Below are 19,117 nucleotides of genomic sequence, written 5' to 3' on the forward strand. Positions count from 1 at the left end.
GCTGTGATTTTTTTTCCCGCCCCGCCCTGCGCGCTTATGACTGACGGTGCAGGGGGGGAAGGGAAGCCTGTGTGAGCACTGCACACACAGCGTCCCCCTCTCCCTTGCGGCACAGTGAACCGAAAATGATGCCCTGTGGCGGAACGAGCTGCATCTGTGCCGGACTCCCGTGCCTGCCGTGGAACTGCAAGCTGCGCGGGCCCGGCTTGCTTAAGGTATCGTACCCTTTCCACCCGTTATTCCTTCTCAACCCTGTCCAACCCCCCCCCCCCCCCCGTCACCCAGGTCCACCCCCCCTGTCATCCATGTCTGCCTTGTCCACCCCCGTCACCCATGTCTACCCCCCCTGTCATCCATGTCTGCCTTGTCCACCCCCCTGTCACCCGTCTACCCCCCCGTCACCCATGTCCACCCCCCCGTCACCCATGTCCACCCCCCCGTCACTCATGTCCACCCCCCCTTACCCATGTCCACCCTCCTGTCATCCATGTCAGCCTTGTGCCACCTCCCCTGTCCATCCGTCACTCATGTTTACCACCCCATCTACCCTGTCATCCATGTCCACCCTCCTGTTCACCCATCTGTCCCTTTGTCACCCCAGTCCACCCCTCTCTGTCACTCCTGTCCCTCTTTTACCCCCTTGTCCACCCCTCTGACCCCGTCTCCCATGTCCACCCTCCTGTCATCCATGTCCACCCTGTCACCCATGTTCACCCCTCTGACCATATCCTTGTCACCCATGTCCACCCCCTATTCACCCCTCTGTCACCCCCTATGCCCCCGTCACCCATGTTCACTCTTCTACACTTATCTGTCACCCATGTACACCTCCTTACACCCCTCTATCACCCGTGTACACCCATCTATCACCCATGTACACTCCTCTACACCCCTCTGTCACCCATGTCCACTCCTCTACACCCCTCTTTCATCCATGTACACTCCACTACACCCCTCTGTCACCCATGTCCACTCCTCTACACCCCTCTTTCATCCATGTACACTCCACTACACCCCTCTACACTCCTCTGTCACCCATGTAAAAAAAAGTGCAGAGCCTAATAGGTTTGTTTTACAGGTGAAGAATTGTATGTGGAAGAAATCGTGATGATGGCCCAGACCAGATGGAGAAGAGAAGGCAACAATGCAAATTAGAGAAGACATCATTTGTGAGTTGCTGTATAAAGTAGCACTTTAAACTACATACCCACTAATAAATAGATATAGTGCATTGTGTTTTTTACAGGTTTTTTCCTAGTCAACCTCGGTAGGGGTGCCCCGCGGAAAGAAAAGGTTGGGAAACACTGGTATAGATGATGACACTTGTAATGCAGCTATACTTTTGGCTGCTCTTTATTAGCAGGAAATAGTTTTATCGTGCGGTCAGCAACAGTCGGATAGGCGTGGCTGGAGATCGTAATGCCCCACCTCCGCCACGCCTATCCCCGCTAAGTGAGCGCTGGGACCACTGTGTGATTGACACACAGGTCTCCATCCCCGATGTTCATTATGAGGGGCATTTACTAAGGGGTTTAGTCATTTTTTTCTGACTATTTTTGGCGCAAAATTGTCGCAATTGCGCCTACCCTATTTTCTGTGCGACTTTCTTTAGCAAGAGCTAGAAAGTCAAATTTTTTTTCCCCGCTTAATTTACGCTAGTTTTCAGTTTTTACTTGCAGTGGTCACGCATTTATTAACTGAGACAGTCGCAGTTGCGCAATAAACTGTCGCAACGACCGTAAAAAATGACTAAATTTACTCCAGCTCCAACATGGAGCAGGAAAAGCTACTGCCGCCCGGGCTCCGACATACTTTCTCCCCGCTACCCTCACTGCGCTACCGGGGCACTACAGTGATTTACTCCCCCCCCCCCTCCTCACCTGCCAGCGCCACACAACTCCCATCTGTCTGCTGTTGCAAGACTACAAGTCCCAGCATGCCCTTACAGTGAGGACACGCTGGGTGTTGTAGTCTTGTAGCAGCGGGAGCTGAGCGGCGCGGGCGGGAGACAAGGGGGGGGGGGGTAGCGGGGAGGCCGTATGAGGAGCCCGGGCGGGAGACAAGGGGGGGTAGCGGGGAGGCCGTATGAGGAGCCCGGGCGGGAGATAAGGGGGGGTAGCGGGGAGACCGTATGAGGAGCCCAGGCGGGAGACAAGGGGGGGTAGCGGGGAGACCGTATGAGGAGCCCGGGCGGGAGACAAGGGGGGGTAGCGGGGAGACCGTATGAGGAGCCCGGGCGGCTGCACTGTAATCTCAGCCCGGGCTCCTGCCCTGAGAGCCAAAGGCTTTGGCTGTCAGGGCATGCTGGGTGTTGTAGTTTTGCCACAGCTGGAGGGCCACAGTTTGCAGACCACTGGTGTGTGGTCTGTAAACTGTAGTCCTCCAGCTGTTGCAAAACTAAACAGCTGAAGGGGACCGGCGAAGACGATCACTTACCCTTCCGAGGCTCCAGCGACGATCGCTGACGGAGATCGTCGTGCAGCGCTGGATCCTACGGAAGCCGGTAAGTTGCCCAAGCTTCCCAACCAGGGTGCCTCCAAATGTTGCAAGACTACAACTCCCAGCATGCCTGGACACCCTTTGGCTGTCCAGGCATGCTGGGAGTTGTAGTTTTGCAACAGCTGGAGGCACCCTTGTTGGGAAACACTGGCCTAAAACAGTGTTTCCCAACCAGGGTGCCTCCAGATGTTGCAAGACTACAACTCCCAGCATGCCTGGACAGCCATTGGCTGTCCAGGCATGCTGGGAGTTGTAGTTTTGCAACAGCTGCAGGGCCACAGTTTGCAGACCACTGGTTTGTGGTCTGTAAACTGTAGTCCTCCAGCTGTTGCAAAACTAAACAGCTGAAGGGGACCGGCGAAGACGTTCACTTACCCTTCCGAGGCTCCATTGACGATCGCTGACTGAGATTGTCGCTCGGCAGTGTCGTGCAGCGCTGGATCCTACGGAAGCCGGTAAGTTGCCCAAGCTTCCCAACCAGGGTGCCTCCAGATGTTGCAAGACTACAACTCCCAGCATGCCTGGACAGCCTTTGGCTGTCCAGGCATGCTGGGAGTTGTAGTTTTGCAACATCTGGAGGCACCCTGGTTGGGAAACACTGTTTTAGGCCAGTGTTTCCCAACCAGGGTGCCTCCAGATGTTGCAAGACTACAACTCCCAGCATGCCTGGACAGCCAAAGGCTGTCTAGGCATGCTGGGAGTTGTAGTTTTGCAATATCTGGAGGCACCCTGGTTGGGAAACACTGTTTTAGGCCAGTGTTTCCCAGCCAGGTTGCCTCCAGATGTTGCAAAACTACAAGTCCCAGCATGCCTGGACAGTCAAAGGCTATCTAGGCATGCTGGGAGTTGTAGTCTTGCAACATCTGGAGGCACCCTGGTTGGGGAAACACTGTTTTAGGCCAGTGTTTCCCAACCAGGTTGCCTCCAGATGTTGCAAGACTACAACTCCCAGCATGCCTAGACAGCCTTTGACTGTCCAGGCATGCTGGGACTTGTAGTTTTGCAACATCTGGAGGCACCCTGGTTGGGAAACACTTGCCTAAAACAGTGTTTCCCAACCAGGGTGCCTCCAGATGTTGCAAAACTACAAGTCCCAGGTTGGGAAACACTGTGCCCGGCCTCCGCCCCACCTTACTGTAAGGGCATGCTGGGAGTTGTAGTCCTGCAGCTGGGGGCAGGGGACAAGCTTGTCACTTGCCCACACATCTCCTGCACCACACAACTACAACTCCCAGCATGTCCTTACTGTAAGGGCATGCTGGCAGTTGTAGTCGTGCGGGGCGGGAGATGTGTGAGCAGGTGATAATAAATGTACTAACCCATTTTTTTTGTTTTCAGATCCGTGTATCCTGTGGACTCCTTCGGATTCGGTGGACTACTTTGATGACCAGCGTTTTTCTTTGTTTGATTTTAATAAAATGGTTAACGAGGGCTTGTGGGGGAGTGTTTTTTGTAATAAAAATGTTTTACTTTACTGTTGTGTTTTTTTCTTACTTTACTAGACAGGCTTAGTAGTGGAAGCTGTCTTATAGACAGAGTCCATTACTAACCTGGGCTTAGCGTTAGCCACAAAAACAGCTAGCGCTAACCCCCTATTATTACCCCGATACCCAACGCCACAGGGGTGCCGGGAAGAGCCGGTACCAACAGGCCTGGAGTGTCAAAAATGGCGCTCCTGGGCCTAGGCGGTAACAGGCTGGCATTATTTAGGCTGGGGAGGGCCAGTAACAATGGTCCTCGCCCACCCTGGGAACGTCAGGCTGTTACTGTTTGGTTGGTAGGGTCCCCCTATTTTTATTTTCAGCCAAATACCAACCAAACAGTAACAGCCTGACGTTACCAGGGTGGGCGAGGACCATTGTTACTGGCCCTCCCCAACCTAAATAACGCCAGCCTGTTACCGCCTAGGCCCAGGAGCGACAGTTTTGACGCTCCGGGCCTGTTGAACCGGCTCTTCCCGGCACCCCTGTGGTGTTGGGTACCGGGGTAATAATTGGGGGTTAGCGCTAGCTGTTTTTGTGGCTAACGCTAAGCCCGGCTTAGTAATGGACTCAGTCTATAAGACAACTTCCACTAGTAAGCCTGTCTAGTAAAGTAAAATAAAAAAAAAACACAACAGGTTTAAAAAAAAAAAAAATATTACAAAAAAACACTCCCCCACAAGCCCTCGTTAACCATTTTATTAACATCAAGCAAAGAAAAACGCTGGTCGTCGAAGTAGTCCACCGAATCTGAAGGAGTCCACAGGATACACAGATCTGTAGAAGTAGTAACCCAAAAAAAAAAGTGTAAGTACATTTAGGGAGAAAAAAAACAGTGTTAAAAAAAATGTAATAAACACACACACACATACACACACTAAACGCCGTTTACCACTTCTGAGCCATGACTACAATTTACAGTGATCCCTCAACTTACAATGGACTCAACATACAATAGTTTCAACATACAATGGTCTTTTCTGGACCATCGTAAGTTGAAACCAGACTCAACATACAATGTACAGACAGTCCAGATCTGTGAAACGTGTCAATGACTGGAAGAACCGACCAATCAAAATGGGCATTCACTGGTAAAACACCTGTATTACTGAAGTGTATGCACTGACTGGTGTCTGGTATTACATGTTCTGTACACTTTACCTGTATCAGGGTTAGCTGCTCTTTTGGACACCAGGTGAGGGTGACTGCATTACTTGTTTGGGACATTGCATGTACTGTACAGGACCCTGAAGACGCTCCTGTCCTCTACATAGAGCAGTGTTTCCCAAGCAGGGTGGCCCCATCTTTTGCAAAACCACAACTCCCAGCATGCCCAGACAGCCTTTGGCTGTCCAGGCATGCTGGGAGTTATAGTTTTGCAACAGCTGGAGGCTCCCTGCTTGGGAAACACTGACATAGACAGTGATTTACAGCTCCCAGCAGATCTTTATTACTTTTATATGTAAGGATTTGCTTTATCTATATTAGTTATCTACTTATTTTTCTTTGTCACTTTTTCCTATTTTGGATGACATTTTGGTGCCTTTAGAACCAATTACCATGTTTCCATAGAGTTATGGTCTCAACATACAATGGTTTCAACTTACAATGGTTGTCCTGGAACCAATTAATATTGTAACTTGAGGGACCACTGTAGTTATTGAATTATTTAGATGTGGTGAAAAAGCTAAAAAAAAACTCAAAAACAAAAGATCCAGAAGGAAACCTAGCAGCCAAACCTATTCAGACAGCAGGAAAAAGGAACAGACTATTTTTTTTACTACATGAAGTAAATTTCCCACTTTTGCCTATGTGTGCCAAATTTATTAATGCCGTGCAACAATTTAGTTAATTTGTCGCACATAGTCAAAGATAAAGTAGAAAAAAACAGGGTAAAAACCAGACTACATAGTAAAAGATTAGTAAATGCCCCTCTATGTGCTGTCCGGCGTGACTCCACTGAGCCTATACATATAATGTGCACCTTTATGATATATAATATACAGTGCCCGTACTCCTCTTCTTTCTTCTCATGGTGAGGGAGATGCGCTGCTTCTGCTTTTACTACAGGCACAGAGCTCGCTCCCTGCCTCTAGCACTGCACAGGCGCACTGAGCTGGTGTCAGACAATGAGACTGAGCGCTTTCTCTCTGCCTCTAGTGAAAGCAGAAGCAGTGCGTCTCTGGCACCAGGAGAAGAGGAGTACGGGCACTGTATATCATATAGGTGCACATTAGGGATGTAAGAAAAAAAAAATCGATTCTCGCGATAATCGCGATTTTTCATTTGCCGATACAGAATCGATTCAAAATATTTTTGAATCGATTCTTTTAGGGATGTGGAATTTTTAATAAAACGCACTTTTCTTACCTGCCAACGAGCCCGCGGAGCTCCGGTACAGGTGTTCGGTCCCCGGGCTGTATTCTTCTTACTTCCTGTTAGTCCGGCACGTCACATGGAGCTTCAGCCTATCACCAGCCGCAGCGATGTCCCGCCTCCGCTGGTGATAGGCTGAAGCTCCATGTGACGTGCCGGACTAACAGGAAGTAAGAAGAATACAGCCCGGGGACCGAACACCTGTACCGGACTGTACCGGAGCTCCGCGGGCTCGTTGGCAGGTAAGATAAAGTGCGTTTTATTTTATTTTGCAGCCCGCACGGGATAACATGAGAAAAGTGAGCACCGGAGTACTAGATCGCCGCTGTCAAAGCTGACAGCGGCGTCTATTGGGATCTATGAATGCTCCCAGGTGGGCGATATATCGCGATGTATCGTCACCTAGACGGTATCGCGATATATCGCGATATATCGAATCGCCACACTGGTATCGCGATTCGAATCGAATCGCCAAATTCTTGGCGATTCACACCCCTAGTGCACATAATATGTAAAGGCTCAGTGGAGTCACGCCGGACCGCACATCATGAACATCAGGGGTTGGGAACCTGTGTGTCAATCACACAGTGGTCCCAGCGCTCACTTAGGGGGATAGTGTGTGGCGGAGGAGGGGCATTACAATCCCCAGCCACGCATATCCGACTGTTGCTGACCACAGGATAAAACTAATTTTCCTGCTGATAAAGTGTGATAAAGAGCATATTATAGCTGCCTTACAAGTGTAATCATCTATACTATCATAGTATTAGTCTGGGGGGGGGGGGGGGGTACAAGATCCATGACAGTTGCGCTTTAAGAGCTCTTTTTTTCCCACTTTGACCGCCCTTAACATCCGCTATTGTTATGAAGCCTAACGGGAGGCATAATGGGCAAAGAGGATCCCATTCACTTGAATGGGATTCCTCTAACGTCCGTTATAACTCTCGTTATTGCCGCCGAAGATAGCGGGAGAAAAAGACATGTCATGCACAAATTTTTCTCCCGCTATCTTCCTAACGGACGTCACCTACCAAGCAAAAAAAGTAGTGTGAAAGGAGCCTTAGAAGTTGTCATCAAAAGAGAAATTTTGTGTGTCATAGACAAAGCCCTGAACACTTGTTCAACGGGATTCTAATGCACTGTGCTCACAGCGGAATTTCCGTGCCAGATGTTTCCAGCATGGAAATTCTGATATCAGTTTCCGCACGGAAAGTATAGCCGTCTATGAGATTGTACATTCCTGTATAAGTGTGCATAAAGAGAACTGAACTAATTTGCACCACCCACTTAAAGCGTACCCATCAGATTCAACAAAAAAAACATTTTTTTTAATATACCACTCAGTACCTAATCCTGACCATGTACATCTAATTTTTATGTGTCTAGCACCTTTATTTATTTTTTTATTACACTTTTAATTTAGCTCACAAGTCTGAATTCATCTCAAAGGGAGGGGGCGTGGCCTCACTGTGCAGGTCTCCGCCCCCTCCCTCAGTATGCTGTCTGCTCACATCTCCCCTAGCATTAGCAAAACTACAACTCCCAGCTTGTCCTCACCGACAGTAGCGGAACACAAGCTGACAGTGGGAGGATTTTTCCTCCAGCTGTGAGCTCTGCGCTCACAGCTGTCAATCAAGGAAGTGTGTCCATGACGCCTGGACACAGCAGGACTAGTATGTGTCCAAGTAGGCAGGGGGGACAGTTCTTTGACTGGCTTTTTCAGTATGAAATACTGAAAATTTTGTAATGAAAGCAATTGCAAAACCTATTGCATGCTTTACAACATATCAAAAGTTGTTGTATCTGACCGTGCCCATTTAACTACTTAGCCAAAAATAAGTAGACAATTACATGAATACAAGGTATACTGAACCTTCTCCATACAAAATTAAATATCAATCTGCTCAGCTCCTCCTGCTCTATAATAGGATGCCTACATTATAAGGATGCAGGGTTTCTTTTGTATAAATTCACTGATAACAAAGGTAGTGGTTTCATGAATATGGCATTGTTATGTGGATGAGAATGATTTAATAAGAAGAACTGTATCGGGTTTCAAGACAAAAGTGCACTCTTAAGATATTTTTTAATATGTCAAATTTTTTTCTTAAAAGTGATAGAAAAAAAGATGTGCTATGTCAAAATGAGACGTCGTAAGTTTTGATCAGTGGCAGTCTGCTTCCTCTGACTGCTAAAACAAATGGGCAAAAGCATTCAGCAGAGTCCTGTACCCATATTTTTATGCTTAGCACCCCCTAGCTGTAATCAAAGGATGGTGTGAGAGATGTATGATGTAAAGTCTATAGAAAGTCTACAGCAGTTCTAGAAATCTGTACACTACTTGTGCTGCTCTCAGAGTAAAGCCAGACAGAAGTGAAAGGGAACAGCTCTCAGCTAAGCAAGTCTGGCAATATGATTTAGTGATTGGTGGTGGGTCTCAGCACCCGGACCACCTTCGACATATCACTGACATACCAGAGGTCTTACAATGTGACAGTGCAGGGCTGAGTAGTAGCCATGTCCCACAATTGTAACAGTAAGTTTATCTTGATATGTTACTTCAATGATAAAAAGCTAAACTAAAGCTAATTAGATCTAAACACTATAATAGCATTCAGGGAGTTTGGAAAATACAAAAAACAAACAAAAAAAAAACAAAACATAACAACAACAGTGGATTATCTTAAACACTGAAACAAGATCCAAGTAAATGTAAATGAAATGTCAAATCATTTACTGAAATATATAGGAGCATAAAATCAACATAGTCACAGATATATCACCACCAAAAGGTCCTCCATAGCAGCCCTCTGTATAATGTATATCTCACAGGCTTCCAAACTTAAATAGCATCTCTTTGCCTTCATATAAATCCAGATATGTAAAGTCCCAATATTTCAGTGAAAGCTTTCCTTATGGCACGGTGTTCAACAAGTGTTGGATGGACAAAAGCTTCAGAGGTTTATTCCCAATCCAAGATAAACAACGGTCCACACATTCAGGTTTGGGTGTTTTTCTGCTACTTTTTTTTTCCAGATGAGGGTAAAAATTTTGCCAAGTTAATTGAGAATATTTCCAAGTCTATCATGGTACAGCATTACATGACTTCAACGAAAAAGGCCAGGGAAAAAAATAAATAAATAAATAACCCTCTCCATGTCTAAGGATGTGTACTTTTGCCATGACTTCTAGATAATGCTTGCTGTAACACCACCATCATCATAACCACGTGTGGACCTGGCCTTTACAATTTTTTTTTTTTTTATAATTAAACCCCCCCCCCCCCCAACCACAACATCAGTGCAGTATCTGCACTATAAGCACAGTGACATTGTCGGCAGCTCCTCGCCGCACAGCTTCATTTGCAAGGCGGTGGCAGGCAGATTCATATCGAGCAACCATGTCTTCTGTTTGTGAGTCTTCATCCTGTGAATGACAATGATTTTAGATCAGGCTCGAATTTTAAGGGAAACTAAGAAAACAGATGCATGGGGAGTATAGAAAAAAGCTCTTTGTTCTGTGTAGCGACCAGAGCATAGCCTTTATTTCTTATAGGGCACTTAAAAAGAAATAGCTGTGCTGTGACTGATGCCTATAACAAGACGATCATGTTGTGTGGGGCCAATCATGGGCTTACAAGGAAGGCTCAGGTGCTGCAGGAGCTACCCGTTCCCATTTCCTAGTATTAGGGTTAACTTGCACAAGTTTGAAGTTACATTAACTTACTTGTACGTAGCTAAGGACAAAATTGACAGCTTCTTCTGCTGAGAAAGCTTTGAAAAGGCCATCACAGGCCAATAAAACAAACCTTAAAACAAACAGGAGAAATATGTTAAATTTGACATCAACACTGGAAACAACTATTTTTTGTGGCTGAAACTGCTGACTGCAAAAACCCAATGAAGCCTTCATAGATTCTGCAAGTTGCCAATTGTCCAATACTAAGGGAAATATTCCTTCCCAACTCCATTGGCAATCAGAATAAATCCCTGGATCAACGCCCGGATAAATTGGCTGCCTGGATAAATAGCTGTGTATTCACAGCTCTGGAGTAAATAGCTTACCTGTCACTGTCAGCAAGTGGACACCTTTTCACATCTGGGACACTTATTACACCACACCGTTTATACTGCCCATCTCCTAGGGAACGCGATACCTCCAACACCCCAAGGACTCGCCCATCTCTGTCAAACAAACATATATAGGCTTCTTAGAGAATCTTACTAGAAAACCAGAAGGAAAGCTTTACACAAAAGGAAAAGGTGGAAATGCCACACATTATATTACATTCCATTTACGCTCATTAAAATTCCTAACACATTCTATTGCCAATTTACTATTTATAAGAACAGGAGCTTTAAGAAAAAAAAAAAAAAAGGAATTTACATTTACCACTATTGTTTACCATCAAACTACAGCCCATGCACTGCGTATGGGGCAGCAAACCAGGCCTGGTGTGACAAACTGCAAGGAAAAACCCTCATCAACTGCTCAATAACTGAATTGTGTTCATGATAAACAGAGATTTACACTCTATGACTGGTTTTAGACGGACATAATAAGGCCTCACAGTTCTGCCGGGAGGTGCAATGATCACAAATGACGGTGCCAGAGATCCCTATTAAACTTTTAGTTCTGGTTGGAAATTTTCCAGGTCCAAAAGTATCTGAACAACACATATTTATCAACTTGTATCTCGCACTAACTACAAACAAGTGCAAATCATTAAAGGGGTATTACAGGAAAAAACTTTTTTTTTATATATCAACTGGCTCCAGAAAGTTAAACAGATTTGTAAATTGCTTCTATTAAAAAATCTTAATCCTTTCAGTACTTATGAGCTTCTGAAGTTAAGGTTGTTCTTTTCTGTCTAAATCCTCTCTGATGACACCTGTCTCGGGAAATGCCCAGTTTAGAAGCAAATCCCCATAGCAAACCTCTTCTAAACTGGGCATTTCCTGAGACAGGTGTCATCAGAGAGGATCTAGACAGAAAAGAACAACCTTAACTTCAGAAGCTCATAAGTACTGAAAGGATTAAGATTTTTTTATAGAAGTAATTTACAAATCTGCTTAACTTTCTGGAGCCAGTTGATATATATATAAAAAAGTTTTTTCTGGAATACCCCTTTAAGGGCATACAATTTACTGGCAAATCAGTAGTATTGGGCTATGCTGAAGGTCTCTGAGATATTAAAGGGGTACTCCACTGGCCAGCGTTCGGAACTAAATGTCCCAAACTCTGCGGGGGTCGGTCTCGCCCCTCGTGACATCATGGCCATGCCCCCTCGATGCAAATCAATGACTTGTATTGAGGGGGCGTGGCCATGGCATCATAATGGGCGTGGCCGACACCCGCAGCACGAAAACATTGTTCGGAACATTTAGGAATGTGGCTGCAGGGAACAGGTAGATTTTTTATGCTTACTGCAAAATATCTTTCTCGGAGCATCCATTGGAGGACACAGATACCGTGGGTATATCTTGCTGCCACTAGGAGTCTGATACTAGGCAACACAAAAAGAAAGTCGGCCCCTCCTGGCAGGATATACCCCGCCTACTGACTCTGAGCTAATCAGTTAAGTCCCAAATCAGTAGGAGAGGACCGACAGAAGAAGAAAACCAGCAGGTGTCCGAGGGAACCAGACAAAAAGAACCGAACACAACCCCTCGGACCGAAAACCGAACCATAACCACAAACAAATTGGTGGGTGCTGTGTCTGTGTCAATGGATCTTCATAAAAAATCTACTTTTCAAGGTCATCTCCATTGGGGGACACAGAGACCGTGGGACGTACCAAAGCAGTCCCCGTGGTGGGAAAAAACACCCAAAACTGACAGAATCAGGCAGAAGACAGCCACTGTCGCCTGCAACACCTCTCGACCCAAACCGGCGTCCGCGGATGCAAAAGTGTGCACTTGGTAGAACTTGGTGAAAGTATGCAAGGATGACCAGGGGGCCGACTTGCAGACTTAGAATGCTGAAGCCCTATGGTGTAGCGCCCAAGACGCCCCAACGGAATGTGTGGAATGCGCAGTTACCCAAAAAGGTGGGACCTTCCCTTTATGCAGGTTCGATTACAAGATGGCGGAACGGATCCACCGCGAGATGGTCGTCTTGGAAGCCGGAAGACCCTTGCGACGACACTCCGGAATCACAAAAAAGGTGTCGCCATGTCGGAAAGAGGAGGTGACAGAAAGATAGATCCGGACAGCACGAACCACATCTAGACAATGGAGGGAATGCTCCTTAGAGTTGGATGGAGCCAGACAAATTGAAGTGAGAACGATGTCCTCGTTCATGTGAAAGGAGGAGACCACCTTGGGCAAGAAGAAGGGAGGTGGCCGAAAGACAACCTTGTCCTGATGAAGGACTAAGAAGGGAAAGAGAGGTCCCGGAGAGGTTCCAACAGAGCCTCCCTCAAGGCGCCAAGCACCAGGTTGAGATCCCAAGGAGGGGTGGGAGAACGGTATGGCGGAGCCGCATGGGCCACGCCCTGCAGGAAGGTGCGGACGTGAGGGTTGGAAGCCAACGGCCGCTGAAAGAGAATAGAAAGAGCCGACACTTGACCCTTAAGGGAGCTGAGCGCCAATCGCTGATCCAGACCGGATTGCAAGAAAGCAAGAAGGCGCTTAACCCCTTAACGACGCAGGATGTATATTTACGTCCTGCGCCGGCTCCCGCGATATGAAGCGGGATCGCGCCGCGATCCCGCATCATATCGCGACGGTCCCGGCGCTAATCAACGGCCGGGACCCGCGGCTAATACCACACATCGCCGATCGTGGCGATGTGCGGTATTAACCCTTTAGAAGCGGCGGTCAAAGCTGACTGCCGCTTCTAAAGTGAAACTGAAAGTGACCCGGCTGCTCAGTCGGGCTGTTCGGGACCGCCGCGGTGAAATCGCAGCGTCCCGAACAGCTGACCGGACACCGGGAGGGCCCTTACCTGCCTCCCCGGTGTCCGATCGGCGAATGACTGCTCCGTGCCTGAGATCCAGGCAGGAGCAGTCAAGCGCCGATAACACTGATCACAGGCGTGTTAATACACGCCTGTGATCTGTGTAGAAGATCAGTGTGTGCAGTGTTATAGGTCCCTATAACACTGCAAAAAAAAATGTAAAAAAAAAGTGTTAATAAAGGTCATTTAACCCCTTCCCTAATAAAAGTTTGAATCACCCCCCTTTTCCAATAAAAAAAATAAAACAGTGTAAAAAAATAAAAAAAATAAAACATATGTGGTATCGCCGCGTGCGTAAATGTCCGAACTATAAAAATATATAATTAATTAAGCCGTATGGTCAATGGCGTACGCGCAAAAAAATTCCAAAGTCCAAAAAAGCGTATTTTGGTCACTTTTTATACCATTAAAAAAATTAATAAAAAGTGATTCAAAAGTCCGATCAAAACAAAAATCAAACCGATAAAAACTTCAGATCACGGCGCAAAAAATGAGTTCTCATACCGCCCCGTACGTGGAAAAATAAAAAAGTTATAGGGGGTCAGAAGATGACATTTTTAAACGTATAAATTTTCCTGCATGTAGTTATGATTTTTTCCAGAAGTGCGACAAAATCAAACCTATATAAGTAGGGTAGCATTTTAACCGTATGGACCTACAGAATAATGATAAGGTGTAATTTTTACCAAAATATGCACTGCGTAGAAACGGAAGCCCCCAAAAGTTACAAAATGGCGTTTTTTTTTTCGATTTTGTCGCACAATGATTTTTTTTTCTGTTTCGCCGTGCATTTTTGGGTAAAATGACTAATGTCACTGCAAAGTAGAATTGGCGACGCAAAAAATAAGCCATAATATGGATTTTTAGGTGGAAAATTGAAATGGTTATGATTTTTAAAAGGTAAGGAGGAAAAAACTAAAGTGCAAAAACGGAAAAACCCTGAGTCCTTAAGGGGTTAAAGGAAAAGGCAGCCAGGGAGACTGACTGAGCCTCACACCCCGGAAATAAGCCCACCAAGTGCGGTGGTAAATACTAGTAGAGGAAGGCCTCCGAGCCCGAAGCATGGTGCGAATCACCCCAGAAGAAAAACCCTGAGCTCTCAAAACTGCGGTTTCAACCGCCACGCCATCAAATGCAGCGACAGTAAATTAAGGTGGCAGAGAGGACCCTGGGAGAGCAGGTCGGAGTGAACTGGAAGATGCAGGGGTAAGTCGGGGACCAGTCGAATTACGTCTACGTACCACGCGTGACTGCGCCAGTCTGGGGACACCAGAATGGCGGCAATGCCCTCTGCCTTGAGTTAGCTCAGAACCCTTTGCAGGAGAGGGAGAGGCGGAAAGAGGTAAGGAAGACTGAAGGACAACCATGGGATGAAGAGTGCGTCCACCGCCAGAGGGTCTCGTGGTTTCGCAACAAAGCAAGAAACCTGTCTGTTGTGGCGAGACGCAAAGAGGTTCACGTCCAGGGTCCACCAAAGTTCGCAGATCTGCGCAATCACCCCCGGATATAGAGACCATTCCCTCAGACCCGCGGAGGAGCAGCTGAGAAAGTCCACTTCCCAATTCTCCACACCTGGAATGTGAATCGTGGAGAGAGCGGGAATCCGAGTCTTGGCCCAGAGCAGAATCTTTGAGACCTCCTCCATTGCCGAGCGACTGCACGTGCCACCCTGGCAATTGATATACACCACCATGTATGAGCCTCCTGAGGGGACCAGGTGAGCCTCTTGAGGGGACCAGCAACCCTGGACTGTTAGGTCCCGAAACACACCTCCTCAACCCAGGAGACTTGCATCAGTCATGACGACCTGCCAGTGGAGAGGAAGAAACGACCAACCCTGGAGAAGGAGGGGAGAGTGGAGCCACCACAAAAGAGACCGAAGAACGGAGGGGAAGGGGCAAAAGAATCCGTCGATCCAGAGCGGATGGTGACTTGTTCCACTGGGCCAAGATGGCCAGCTGAAGAGGGCGATAGCAGAACTGGGTGAAAGGGACAACCTCCATGACCGCCACCACCCGGCCCAGCACAGTATTCAGATTATTGGGCAGACTAGATGGGCCAAATGGTTCTTATCTGCCGACACATTCTATGTTTATAAGAGAGGGGCACCATAGGTGAAGGACACCCTCTTGCTTGTCCAATGGAAGATGAACACGGGCAGCCACCATGTCGAAAAGGAGACCCAGAAAGACAAAGGACTGGGAGGGAGAAAGATTGTCCTTTTCCCGGTTGATTACCCAACCGAAGGCGGACAGAGTCTGTACAGTGAGATGAAGACTCTCCAAGTTTTGGGACCGGGATGGAGCTTTGATCAAAAGATCATCCAAGTAAGGGAGGACCGAGATTCCCTGAACCCCAAGGATGGCAATCACTGCCGCCATGATCTTGGTGAAAACCCTGGGAGCTGTAGCTAGGCCAAAAGGAAGAGCCATGAACTGGAAATGACCCACAGGGACAGCGAAGCGGAAGAAACGCTGATGGGCGGAGAAAATGGGCATGTGTAGATAGGCATCCTGGATATCCACTGAGGAAAGAAACTCCCCCTGATCCATGGACGCTACCACGGAGCGGAGGGACTCCATGAGAAAATGACGTAGCTGCAAGTGGCGGTTGAGTAGCTTGAGGTCCAGAATGGGGTGGGCAGAAGGAGAGGGACATACTCACCCTAATCCGCCATACTCACCTAAGATATTAATATCCTGGCAGGAAGGGCAGACTTTCTTTTTGTATGCATAGTTGCAGCAGGATATACCCACAGTCTCTGTGTCCCCCAATGGAGACGACCGAGAAATTACCATCAACCTTACGGAACACTCGTGGGGTAAACTAGAACGCCCAAAAATCTTTTAGCATCATTTCCATAGACACACTTCAAAAATCACACAGACAGCCTTCCCAGAGGAGCAAAGGCTGTTACACCAATAGTCCAACGCCATATTCATGCCCATGGTTTTAGAACGGGAGGACCAACAAGCTCAAATAAGTTTGATGATCAGGTGTCCACATACTTTTGTCATAAAGTGTGTATATATAAATATACACATCCACTTCAGTTGAACCTACAACCTTACTCACGTGTAGTGATTTTGTGTGGTTTTACTTTACAATTTGTAAAGCCATGTGTTTGTGCGGGCAAAGATACATGCTGTTAAATGCAAGAAGCAAAAGAAAAAAAAACTCCCCTTCTGAGCTCAGACTACATATCTTTACCAGGAGTCTTTTGTAAGAGATTTTCAGCAGGGAGGCATCGCACAGTCCATATCTTGGTGAAACTTTTTCAGCAAATTTAACCCTCGGGCAGAGCAGAGTCTGCAGTGTGGCTTATACAGATAACTGCCTGGCATTTCACAGAATTTGCTGATTCTGCAGAAAACTGTACACACCCGATTGCTAGGGGCTCCTCCACCCTGAAGGGAGAATGTGATGAAATAATTGTAGACACAAAACTTAAGAACATCCCAGGTAGCATATGCCAGCCTCACCCACTAGTCTATAGGGGTTATTAAAATGTAGGTTATTACAAGCAGATGACAGAGTTTTGGACTGAACAAGATAGGAGTTTGTGGAGTTCTAGAGTGTCCCCATATAAAAGACAAACACATTTATGTGACATGTGGTAAAGATGCTCACCTCACATTTCCTCCAGCCCTCTGGATTCTCATCCTCTCTTCATACTGGTTGGGATTGTGTTCTTTACTCAAACTCAAAACTGTAGGTTTCTGATTTTCTTCATTCATTCTGCAGAGCACAGCCTAGCTCAAGAAAACAGTAGAGAGGAGCATTGGAATGGACATCTGGCATAGAATAAAGCATCAGGATCTCAATAAAAAGCCAATATTTATGCCAATGACGATAGACATTGGCATACCAATATCCTTGAATTGGTGTAAGGGTACTAAGGTACAACAAAAGACACACACTTGATATAACCTTTATCATCTTGTCACTGAATAAAGACAATCAACCAGCACAGAACCACAAATCGTTTAGGGTACATTCACACGTAACACAGATTTGATGCGCAGGATTTTCTGCTGCAGATTTCAATGTAAACTAAATGACTGAGCACAGCTTCTAATCTGCAGTTACAAATCCTGTGCATCAAATCTGCGCAGGATCCTGTTTGTGCGAACGTATCCTTAAAAGGTTATGTCCCCTGATGATACCACATATATAAATATATAAGAAACATGCTGGGACTCACTGATCTCAATAAACATGAGGAAGCATGTGTGTGTTTTTGATATTACCATGGGGAGTTACAAATGAGCTGTCAGTGGTCTGTAACGTTTTAATGGGACTCTTTGGGATATCATATCCCATCTTTTGGATGCTTGACACAATAAGTCTGCTCTAGGTATAATACTGATTCATTAGTGCCACACTATTGGTCTTCTTATGTTTAGTTTTTTATATTAATTTTGAGAATCTGTTTTTTGTGAATCCAGGACAACATATTGTTAGTAAAATATTAGCAAAAGTTATGTTTTAAATGACTTACGGTCCTGTGCTGATAAATTAAATACATGGTGGTAAATTAAATACATACATTTTCAAATGTTTTATCTTTAAACATTACACGTGACTCCATAACTCCATAGTGAAGACCTATTTATCCAAAATGCAACATCAAAACTTATGTCACAGCCAGTCAGGTGCCATTAGGAGATCACATCCATTACAATAGTTTTTCTATTCTAGCATACCCTGTCCCTCCCTGCATTACATGGCTGGCCATTGAAAGTTTGCCACATAATTTATGTTTCCCCTAAAGCCGCCACCACAGAAGAAATATTTGGCCAGACATGGTCTGTCCTTGGAGAAAACAGAGAATTCCTTGGGGCAAAAAAAAAAAAAAAGCCAGACCTGTATTGAACACCTGATCACTACACTACACTTCCAACAAACTTTGCATAAATCAGTACAAGCAAATGTAAGAAACTTTATAATATATCTTATCAGGGAAAAACATTTCTTTCCTCATTTAGGTTACTTTCCTGTTCAGCCTCCATCATTCACTATTCTAAAATCCTTCTCCATCCAAGATGGATCAGCTCACTGATGTTTCAAGCTTCTGTTAGACATCTATGGAGAAAGGAGTGATGGAAGACAGTGGCACGCGCACACATAGGCTGCAACAGCTTGTGGTAAGTGTTAGGTCTCATCCCAAAGCTGGATTTATAGCTAACAGTGCCCCGTACTGCTCTAAAATATTGTGCATGCTGCTGCTTCAGAGGGTGTACTATATAGGTGAGCAGGGTCTCCTTTTCTGTACGTGCAGTGCATGGGAGACATCATAGCAGCTTGTCTACACTCCCTAGCTCAGAGACAACTAATAATTAGAGTTGGAGTACACAGAGAGAAAACTGGGGGTATCCCTATTTCTGGATGTTGTATGACATGGAGAGGGCGATGCCCTCTCCATGTCATACAACATTCAGAAATAGTGCTACTACTCATCTATACACAATAGTTTATATTGAAAAGTGTAAGTATGAGAGAAGTTTTAGAGATGTTAAGGTTTTGCTCACCCTGCTGTCCCCAAGATTGGCAATATAGAGGACGTTATCGGCCACCACTACACAGATAGCTGTTGTGCCATCTTTCCATGCTGGCTTCCTACAAAGCAGAACAAATGGAAATGAAAATGTGGCAATAGAAATATAAGTTATATGACAGTTTCATGAAAATCTGTAAGACACCCACTGGCTGGCTGCCTGCTTCAAAAACTCTTCATCAGTCAGCTTGAAAGCATCGAGCAGACTCTTCTTTATTGCCTTGTCCACAACGCCTATGTCTCC

General features: G+C 46.1%; 1 protein-coding gene across 2 annotated transcripts in view; it reads right to left on the reverse strand.

Moving 5' to 3' along the window:
* Positions 1-8,186: 8,186 nt before the first annotated feature.
* Positions 8,187-19,117, reverse strand: part of ILKAP (ILK associated serine/threonine phosphatase) — a 31,953-nt gene continuing 21,022 nt past the window's right edge. Inside the window, exons 5-10 of one of the 2 annotated variants that reach the window (XM_056564656.1) lie at positions 19,023-19,116; positions 18,848-18,935; positions 16,947-17,068; positions 10,421-10,540; positions 10,083-10,164; positions 8,187-9,782 (exon numbers count right to left, since the gene is read on the reverse strand). In XM_056564656.1, the coding sequence (XP_056420631.1) occupies positions 9,654-9,782; positions 10,083-10,164; positions 10,421-10,540; positions 16,947-17,068; positions 18,848-18,935; positions 19,023-19,116 (635 nt within the window). In that variant the 3' untranslated portion in view covers positions 8,187-9,653. The remainder of the gene's footprint in view (positions 9,783-10,082; positions 10,165-10,420; positions 10,541-16,946; positions 17,069-18,847; positions 18,936-19,022; position 19,117) is intronic. The other variant, XM_056564658.1, reaches the window with a different exon arrangement.

The sequence above is a fragment of the Hyla sarda genome, chromosome 3 (assembly GCF_029499605.1).
Source record: "Hyla sarda isolate aHylSar1 chromosome 3, aHylSar1.hap1, whole genome shotgun sequence".
NCBI classification, from domain to species: Eukaryota; Metazoa; Chordata; class Amphibia; order Anura; family Hylidae; genus Hyla; species Hyla sarda.